This window comes from Rhagoletis pomonella, unplaced genomic scaffold (assembly GCF_013731165.1).
Source record: "Rhagoletis pomonella isolate Grant_MI unplaced genomic scaffold, Rhpom_1.0 Rhpom_scaffold_05378, whole genome shotgun sequence".
Lineage (NCBI taxonomy): Eukaryota > Metazoa > Arthropoda > Insecta > Diptera > Tephritidae > Rhagoletis > Rhagoletis pomonella.
In genome coordinates, this window is record NW_023463918.1 from 1,532 (window position 1) to 12,368 (window position 10,837).

Here is a 10,837-nt window from a genome sequence, read left to right on the forward strand (position 1 = left end):
ATTTTTAAGTCCTGACGTCAGAGAGAAAATTTAAAAACGCAGTTATACTATATTTGACTCCTAGTTTTGTGAATATATTGATCTTTTCGTATTTTAAAATTTTTGGTTTTTGTCGCACGGTGTAATATAACGAAGTATTTCAAAATTTAAATTTTGTGGGAAAACGCAATCAAAGTTTTATCAACTCATACAGTTGGTATAGAAAAATACAAATGGAAAGGGACATATCTTCGCCATATTTTGGAAGTTTAAGTATCTGTTAGACTGAACATATTCTACTTATCAAGCTAATTAATTGCATAACGAAATCTCCAATAACGTGAATTTTGAGCTACATCTCTATATTACTAAGCGTGCGAGATGTTTCACTTATTATTGGATTTTTTCCAAAAACTTTGAAAATAACCTTTTTTAAAAGATTTGTATTTTAAAAGTTATAACTGGTCGGGTCCCCGATGTTAAAGTGCACGCAATTGTTAGCTGTCGAAAAGTTGCAAACACGATTTTTACATCCCTATTACGGGTGCAACCAATGTGAGTAAACGTTTATTTCAATGTCGCTAAAATTATACAATTAAATATTATTGAGATTTTATTTGGCTTCTCATTACTTCTCCACGGTTTCAGCAAATTAACATTTTATAATCTGTGAAATATACAAACTTTTATATCTTTTGTATCGCGGGTGCAACAAGCTAAAAATGTCTACTTGAAGTCAATAATACAGAAGAAATAACAAGTACTTACATATTTGGGCGTATAAGATTAAACCATAACGATTATAAGAAATAAAATTAAATATTGCTCTATAATTATTAATGGCCAATGGAAAATTTTTACCATAATTATATGGGACTTTTATTTTTTCGTCTCGCGGGACGTTTATTTTAAGACGGAAATGATTTACGTCTTCTCATAATAATTATATGGGATTTTTATATTTTTTCGTCTCTCGGAACGTTTATTTCAAGACGAAAATGATTTACGTCTTCCCATACTAATTATATGGGATTTTTATTTATTTTTTCGTCTCTCGGGACGTTTATTTCAAGACGAATATGATTTACGTGTTCTCATAATAATTATATGGGATTTTTATTTTTTTCGTCGCGGGACGTTTATTTCGAGACGGAAATGATTTACGTCTTCTCTTAACAATTATAGGGGGCATTTATTGAAATAAAACTTCTTAATTGAGTTCAGAGATCTGACGCGTTAAATATGTAACGCCACGATTTTTCATGTCATTAAATCTGTATCGTTAGTTCAGTTTTCAAAAATGATGTGTCAAATTAAAGGGCTTTGCTTTTCAAATTCCAATAATCGAGCTCGGAGATATTTGGGTTTAATTTGAAATCGGCAGTACATGTACCGATTCTATTAAGAGAAAACGTGGGACGTAAAAATCCCATATAATTATTATGAAAATACGTAAATAATAATAATAAATAAACGTTTCGCGAGATGAAAAAATAAAATAAAAGTCCCACATAATTATTATGAGAAGACGTAAATCATTTCCGTCTTGTAATAAACGTCCCTCGAGATGAAAAAAATAAAAGTCCCACATAATTATTATGAGAAGACGTAAATAATGTTCGTCTTGAAATAAAAATCCCATTTAATTATTATGAAAAGAAGTAAATAATTTCCATCCGAAAATAAACGTCCCGCGAGACGAAAAAAATATTTCTCGTGAATATTTATTATGCAAAGGCGAAAAAAATCTCTTAAAACAAGGCGACGTTGTTGGTCTCAAATATTAGGATAATAATTATTTTGGGTCTCTGGATTAAACTAATATTGTCACTGTCGAGATAGATCGCTTGAAGTTGCTTTTGTTAAAGTTGTTTCTTAGATTAGCAGGGATGGAATTCCATAAACTATAGCGTTAACGAAGAACCGTCTCGTTGATGATATTGAGTTAAAAAGAGGGACAATGAGATCAGTTACCTCTGCAGATTTGGTAAATACTGAATTTCAGTGCGATGAGCTTGTACAAAAATATGCAAAAGATGTCTGATTTTTAAAATCGGATCAAAAATAATCAAGCCTGTTGATAGATAAGTGAATCAAATACGAAAATAACGTATTTTTTATGGACTACTAAAAACTGCACTAAGTTTTATTTCGGGTGTATTTCGTGTTTTTTTTTTGCAGCACTGTAATTTATTACCATTTTCAGAGTACGTCTGCCTCCACGAAAAAATTCAAAACGAGTCCAACTTAAAGGAATATTTGTTGGAGCCAAAGTTGTTCGTGGTCCTGATTGGGAGTGGGGCCAGCAGGACGGTGGCGAAGGTGTGTTTCAACTCATGAACCCATTTTATGTTTCCATGTTTTTTAATATTCCCCGTTTTTAGGCAAAACTGGGCGTGTTATGGAAATTCGCGGTTGGGACAATGAGTCTTGTAGAAGCGTAGCTAATGTTTCTTGGGTAACGGGTTCTACAAACGTCTATCGTTTAGGTCATAAAGGTAACGTTGATTTAAAGTGTACTGTACCGTCGATAGGAGGATACTATTACAAAGACCACATGCCTGTTTTAGGTAAGCCGCTTCAGCACATATTTTTTGCAAGCAAGTTTAAGAAATCATTCTTATTTTCTATCTTTCCAAGGTCAACTGGAAGAGCAACAACCCGTTGTACCCACTGTGAAGCCAACATTCTCAGTTGGGGATCGGGTAAAGGTGTGTCTTGATGTTGACGCACTAATGAAACTGCAGCAAGGGCACGGTGGATGGAACCCCCGAATGGTGGAACAGTTACCTAAATTGGGTACCGTCCATCGCATTACCGAGAAGGGCGACATACGGTACGTAACTGACATGAACAGTATCCCTGAATTTCTAAATGTAAAAATACAAAGCACCAGTATTTTTCATTTCTGAACCATAGCAGGTTTAGCTGTCCAATTACCACAACCACGCCCAGATGCTCATTTCAAGTAAGATTACGCAAGCAGGACATTTTAATCTGCAATACTTTAGGATTAAATGAGTCCAATGCTTTGTATTTTTACATTTTGGAACTCAGGGTATTTTCAGTAATTAACGGAGAAAATTATAATATATATAGGGTTCAGTACGATAATTGTCCTAATCGTTGGACCTTTCATCCGGCTGCTCTTGTAAAGGTTATGTCATTTCGCGTTGGCGATCTGGTGACTATAATAAACGATGCGAACAAGGTTCAGCAACTGCAAAAAGGGCATGGTGAATGGATTGACCTTATGCGTTATGTAAGTATAAACATGTGTATCGTAAAACTGAGAACTATTTTTGGCCAAAACATAAATAAAGCTTTAATAATAATGTTCAAAGTAAAATAATTGGATTTTTGACCAAAAAGAAAAATGCAAACTTTTGCCATTGTATTGAGCTGAAGCCAAGTGTTCTTGGAATGGATACTAACATTTAGGATGCGATCCTGAAATGACTGTTTCTTTGTGTACGAAATAACGCTACCACCAGTATTCTCAAAATTGTGATGATTTCATAACCCAATGAGTCCTGAAAATTAATGTTTACTTTCTTTACGATTAGCCTTACAGTATATAAAAATAATTTGCCACCATTCCAAAAATTGCTCAATCCCAATATTAAACTATTTTGGCTACATTACATTAATACTTAACTTAGCGTTTATGTCGAAATGCAATCCAAATGAAAAATTCCATCTAAGTTCCACTGTTTTAGTCATACAGTGACGAGCAAAACCGTAACATGATGTAACACCTTTTATTTCAGCCACCGCTATCTTTCAAAGTTCTAACGACTTTCATACTTTTGTTGTATATTCTTATTGGTACACCCCTTCTCCCGCTCTCATAACGATTTGAAGTCAATCCAAGAACAATAAAAAAAACCTGGAGACAAAAATGTAAGTTAAGGCAAATGTTACAGTTTTGCACTCACTCTCAGTTTTGCATTTTACAGTTATCTTTTGCTTAGTTGGAAGTCAGATGACTTTTTTCTATATTGTAATTTATTCAAGAAGTGATAACCAATAAATAATATGGTTAATCAGGAAACATAAAAGTAAATGATAGATTTACTGCGGACAGGCGGGACCGCAGGGAAAGTGACAAAAATTGCGGAGTTTGCCACATGAAAATGTTAAGGCTGAGAAAAAATATATTAATAATATATATATATATATATATATATATATATATATATAGTGTTACTAAGGACAAAGGAAGTCTGTCAAAATATATTACAGTCCGATATCTTGTGAACTTAGTAGCAAGTAGCACTGCAGCCACTGTTACAGAAGCGCTTAAGGTATTAAAATTGAATGCAAATCAGTAGACAGCGAGGCGGAAAATTTCCAAATTGAGCGCAATGGATCACAAAAGAAGAAAAAAGCAATTTTCATCAAAATACATGTGCGAGAGTGGTAGCATTTTGCCGGATCGCACGAAAACCGGACCGTTGTCTATTGGGATATGTTAGGCCTTACGGAATGCAATAAAAAACACATTTTTAAGATTTAGTTGAGGGTTTTTTGGATTGACAAGACTATATTAATCGCTTTCAATTAGATGGCCGGGCATGGTATTGGATCAAAGGCCCAAATTAAGCCTAAGCGCATCATGTAAGGCAAACTGTGAATCACAGTGGTCGGTCAATAATAGTTTGGGGTTGTATTTCAAAAATGTTGTTGGTCGTTTTAGTACGCATTATGCGTAAGGAACAGTATATGTTCATATTTCAAAATTTGCAAGATGTAGTCGAAAAAATTAGAGTTTCTGCTGAAAAATCAACCAAAACACACTGCACATGTTCGCAAAGACTGGAACAAAAGCAAAAATTTGCTAATTTGAAATGATCTCCACAATCCGAGGACATGAATCTCATCGAGAGTTTGCGAAATCAACTAAAAGCGCAGCTTACTAAGTATCCAAGTCCGTCCAATGGAGTACATGAGCTGTGAAAGCAAACCAAGGATATATGGGAGGCTATACCTCCAGAATTTTTACAGAGATACAAATAAGGTATGCCAAATTGCAACCAGGAACTAAAAAAAAGCAAAAGAATACTGAACATTGTGTTAATAATTTTTTTTTTTCGTGAAAATTGTCAAAAAGTTATTAAAAATATATGTGTGCAAAACTGTAACATTTGCCTTAATTTACATTTTTGTCTGCTGGTTTTGTTAATTTGTTGAATTGACTTCAAATCGTTATGACAGAGGAAGCAAAGATGTACCAATAAAAGTATACAACAACAGTATGAATGTCGTTAGAACTTGGAAAGATAGCGACGGCTGCAATAAAAAGTGTTACTCCATGTTACAGTTTTGCTCGTCACTGTACCTAGTTTCCTGCTAAGTCAATAAAACTTATGTATTTTTGAGATAAAATCTCAAACAATAGGAAACTTTAATTTGTCATAATTAAAGAAGCGTTAATAACATTAATTATGAATTTTACTCTTTATATTAGTTTTCTTTTTTGGCAATGATCTTTCACTTTTATTTATTCTTTAGGCTTTGGGAAAACATTGCAAAGTTGTAAAGGTTTACTCGGATGGTGATTTGCGCATTCAACAACTCGATGATGGTTTCGAGTGGACATTAAATCCGAAATGCGTGCGTTTAGAGCGATCCCCATTGGCTACTGCAGCAGAACGTTCAAACAGTATGATGGACCTAAGTCATAGGCGCACAGATCATGTTATGACACCGTTATCAGGCCTATCTGGTACGTCAATGGCCGATAAGCTGGTTCGTGAGGCGGCCCAAGGTCATTTAGACTTTGTGAAGCAGTACTTAGATGCCCATCCAGAACAAGTGAATGTGATGAGTGGTGGCAAAGCTTGCATACAAGTGGCCGCTCATCAGGGCTATGTTGATCTTGTAAAATATCTCATTATCAAAGGCTCGAATGTGAATGTTGTGGACAAGGAGGGCGATTCGGCGCTTCACTATGCAGCTTTTGGTAATCAGCCCGAAACGATGCGTGTCCTACTGCAAAGCAGAGCTGATATCAATTTTCTAAATTCAAGCCATTGCTCAGCATTGCACATATGCGCACACAAGAAAACGCCACATTGCGTGCGAGAACTGCTTCAATTCGGCGCCGATGTGAATATTCAAGATTCCTACGGTGATACGGCGCTGCACGATGCCATTGGCAAGGAAAACACAGAAGTTGTCGAATTATTATGTAATGCACCGAATTTAGATTTCCTGATAAAAAACAATCGAGGTTTTAACGTACTGCACCATGCCTCGCTTAAGGGCAACGTGGTCGCAGCTAAACGCATACTGCAACTGGCTCGGCAACTAGTAAACGTTAAGAAAGATGATGGTTTTGCCGCGTTGCATTTGGCCGCCCTAAATGGTCACGCACACGTTGTCGAGACATTGATAATAGAGGGTCTGGCAGAAATTGATATACGAAATAACCGCCGTCAAACACCGTTTCTTTTAGCAGTTTCGCAAGGACACGCGTCCGTAATTGAGCGACTTGTAACTCTCGGTTGCGATATTATGGCTCGTGATGAAGATGGCGACAATGCAATGCACTTATGTGTAATTAAGAAAACTAATTTGCAACAAGCAGCTGAACCGTCCGGAGAAGACGCACCGGAGATACGAGCAATCTTCGATAATCTTTCCCACGTTCTAGACGATCGTCTCATGTATACAATCCTTTGTTATTTATCGTCGCGTGGTTGCCGCGTAGAGCAAAATAACAAAGGCACAAATATTTTCGAATGGATCACAAACAAGGATATGAAAGATTTAATTTTGGGCTACCAATGCCCAGTGAGATTGCAGACTGGTGTACCGCAGTCGTCGACAGCGATTAACGAAATCAACAATGCATCAGGCGATGTGGAGCGCAACATACAGGCCCTAAATTTAAACCCAGAAAGCGAAGTGGGCGGCACGGCTGGTGTGGCCGGCGCTGTTGCTGGGCCTAGTAACCACTCTGTTGATATCATTATAGATGCATTACAACCCAATAATTTTACGCAGATGGCTACACCCAACAGAAGCACTCCAACTCATCACATTGACCGCTCAACCGAAGAGCCAGCAGGACTAAAAAAACTCAACTCTGATCGGCAAGCACAGGTCAATGCATTAGGCAGTGGAAGTAATGCGCTGGACACTCAATATGTACATATGACTCCGATTCCTTCAACTTCCGGTGTTAATCAACCGACTGGTATTCGCAAAAAAGCGCCGAAACCACCTGCAGCCAGCGGTGAGCGAGGTTCACCGGAATGCGCTGCGGTTTCCAGACCGAGTCCGAAAGCTACACCTCCGCCACCGCCCCCAAACGTTCCTTTCCACAACGGCCCTCAGGAGTGTATAGTTTGCGACGAAAAGTTGCAACTTATTAAATTTGAGCCATGTCAACATCAGATTTCCTGTGAGGAATGTGGCTTGCGTATGAAAAAGTGCCTGCGCTGTGGTGTTCAAATCGAGCGACGCATAACTGCCGGTGGACGTTTGGTGGCCAGTTCTGACCAGACACGCATACCCTCCGCTGATCGTTTGAGGTATTTGGAAAATAAAATACAAGAGTATGAAGAGACGCACTATTGCAGCATCTGTATGGAACGGACACGTGACGTCGCATTTTTGTGTGGTCATGGTGCATGCTCACGATGTGCGGACACCTTGCGCACCTGCCACATGTGCCGTAAAACCATCCTAAGAAAGATCAATTTATATTAAGTGACACTCGATTCTTCAAAAAGCTACATTACCACGACCCAACAAAGGTAGTAATTCTTTAAAAGTACGGTGTGCCTGAACCAGCCGTAAATGAAAGGTTCTTGCATATGGGTTTTTTGGCGTGATTCTGTTATACGATGAAATTAGAAACTGTTTGAAAAAAATTGAACGGGCCCTTTTCGAAAAACCCCCTTTTTCTTAATTATATTAATTTATATTACACCCCGCGACAAACGATAGCACATCAATATTTTTACCAGTTTTGTCTACTTTTCTTTTGATCTTTTTAAGGTTAATTATTTTTATATAAAAGTATAGCTTTTTATCTAACAAATATCAGCAAAGAAAAATTATCAAAAATCAGCGCGATTTTTTAGAATTTAATAAGCTATAAAACTGCATACGAAAAATTATTCTAGAAATTAAAATGCATGGAATTGGGATGAAAAGTTTGTGTAATTTTTATAATTTTTAAACAAAGTCTGAAATTATCAAGATAAAAACTTTTGCCTGTGAAGACAGCAAGTTATGGGCAGTAGCGCCGGCGTCGCCGCCGATTATTTTTGAACATGACCACGCCGCCGCCGCACAGCCTGTTGGCGTAAACCAATATACCGCATAATTTAGACCACGTGAACCGATTTCAATAATTCTTTTTTTTTTATCGGAAAGATGATACCTCAAAGGTCGTCCCGTAATTTGGTTTAGATCCGATCATTGGATCATGCAGAAATTAACGGTACTCCTATATTTGTATATGAGACTTGAAGTCGGTTGTGTTTTTGCTTAAAAATTATTTGTTTAATAAAAAGTTTTATAAACACCAGATGCGCTCAACTTTCACAAGAAATACAAAATTTTAAAAAAGAATTTTAGTAAAAATAAATTAATTAATTCCCTGAAATTTTTACACTTATGTTAATTTTTCTTGATCTCTGGTTTTTCACGATTGCTTAATTTTTTTAATATTTCGAATACCGAAAAAATTAACTGAGCTTGTATTTTTATTATGTTGCTCATTGTGGTGGAACGAACTCGAAGTTAGCAATTTGACTTAAACTGTGCTTATGACATTTTCTTATAAATTGAAGATACCATATTCTTTAAAGAAATTATAAAGTGGTTTTTTACTTAAAAAAAAAAAAATATTTCAAAAATATATTTTGAACATCATTTTAACGCGGACTTTTAGTGATTTATGTATTTCCAAAATTGAATGCAAACCGGAAGGCAAGTAAAATATGGAATTATATTCATCATTATTTAGTGCGATTAGCTGCATATTTCGGGAAGACCATGTGCATGGTAACTTCACAAAGGCGTTGCTTGTTTGTTCCAATCTCTTTTCGGCAGAAATTATCAGCCTCGGGACTGATGTACCGAATCTAAGCGCGTATTCGTTTCTAAAAAAAATGTTGCCTCTTCATGGCCTTCGCCTTAGTATTTGTAGTAAGAGGTCAATGAGAAGGTAACATTTTGCGGTAGAAAAGAAAACGCCATAACAAGCGAAACGCGACACCAGCAGCGGTAGGGCGAGTAGTTTATCTGTCTATAAACTATAACAAGGAGCTCTAAGAATTAGGCAATTTTTTACCTCCCTCTGCATGACTACATCATGCGTTATCACAACTAATTGTATGCTTCCATGGTGCTTTCCTTAACGATAAGCTACTTTTTATCCTTTCCATTCATATTTCCACTAAAGAGGATCCAAATTAAAGCAACATCTAATATCTTAATTTCTTGGAGTCAGATATAATATGTAATATTTCATGTAACACTGCAGATAATGCCACATTTGTTAGCGGTAAGATAATTTAAGGTATTTTAAATCAATACACACTTGTTAAGAGCTCTGCTAATACGATGAAATAGGTAAATTTACCTTGCCTGTTATTATTTTTTAATGCATATAAAAAAATTCCCTAAAATAAATATTAAAATTTCCAAAACAATAATATGTTGAGGTGGCAGTGCTACTTGACCATTTTACGAAAAGTGTAAACGTCATAAGCACAAGGGGGGGGGGGGGATTTGAACCCCAAAACCACCCCTTGTGTGCGCTAATGGTATGGTACTACCTGTGAGGTAACACCTTTCCTTCAAAAAAAGAATTATAGAAATCGGCAAACGTGGTCCAAAGTTATGCGGTAACATACATAAAAAAAAAAATATTCCGACGAATTGATAACCTTCTCCTTTTTTAAAGTCGGTTAATAAGTTGATATAATTAAGTAAGATGGGGTTTTTTTCGAAAAGGTCCCGTCCGATTCTTTGGATATTGGATTCAAATAGTTTTTAATTTTAACGTCTAACATAATCAGGTAAAAAACTCATATGTAAGAACCTTTCATTTACGGCTGGTTCAGGCACACCGTGAAAGTTTGTAAATTGTAAATAAGAAAATCTTAAGAAGCAGAAAGACCAGTCATGTCTTTAGCACAGATAGCAACAGCTTAAATTTTTTCTGTTGGGAGTAATAAAAGCCAATTTTTAGGTGAAGATTATATGGTGAAAATTTTAAATTCGATTACGTTTACACCTATGTTTAAAAATTTGGCAGGGAGGATTACTTATTTCGAGCATAAAAATGGGTAGTTATATGTATTTACAAGAAGCGAGTATGCATTTGGAATATTTGTGGATATTGTAATTTATTAACATAAAGTATTTGATTCGCTAGCATAAAGGATTCAAATTTGCAGTAATTAATAATAGACAATTAAAAAATTCACTCATAAAAATATTTCATACATAAATAAACCAAACGACCAAATATTCGTTAAGAATATTATAAATACAACAAAAAACACAGAACAATCTTGTGAAAATATTAATGCAGCTTATAAAATAGTGTCCACGCATACCAACATTAAATGTATTATAAATAAATGTTGAACGAAATAATACGACCTGTAATTTTATATAAATTTGAGCCGATTCAAGTAGTAGAAATTCTGAATAATTTGTGTGTTGTTATTGTTTATATACTTGTAATGAAAACGTTGCACATTTATGTAACCTCAATAATTATTTATTTATTAATTTTCAATATTGTTATTGAGCTTTGTACCACGTTTATGTTCTTTAGGAAAAATGAAATAAGTAAGTAAAAGTAAAAGTAAGTTTAAGCGGTAGA

At 35.6% G+C, this 10,837-nt stretch overlaps 1 protein-coding gene across 1 annotated transcript; it reads left to right on the forward strand.

Moving 5' to 3' along the window:
- Nucleotides 1–2,185: 2,185 nt before the first annotated feature.
- LOC118755125 (E3 ubiquitin-protein ligase MIB2-like) lies at nt 2,186–8,005 on the forward strand (the record flags this gene model as incomplete). The annotated part of the gene is made up of 5 exons (XM_036489972.1): nt 2,186–2,301; nt 2,364–2,549; nt 2,620–2,815; nt 3,079–3,241; nt 5,494–8,005. Coding segments are annotated over 5 exons (2,866 nt in total), but the record flags the coding sequence as incomplete, so codon positions are not given.
- Nucleotides 8,006–10,837: the final 2,832 nt, after the last annotated feature.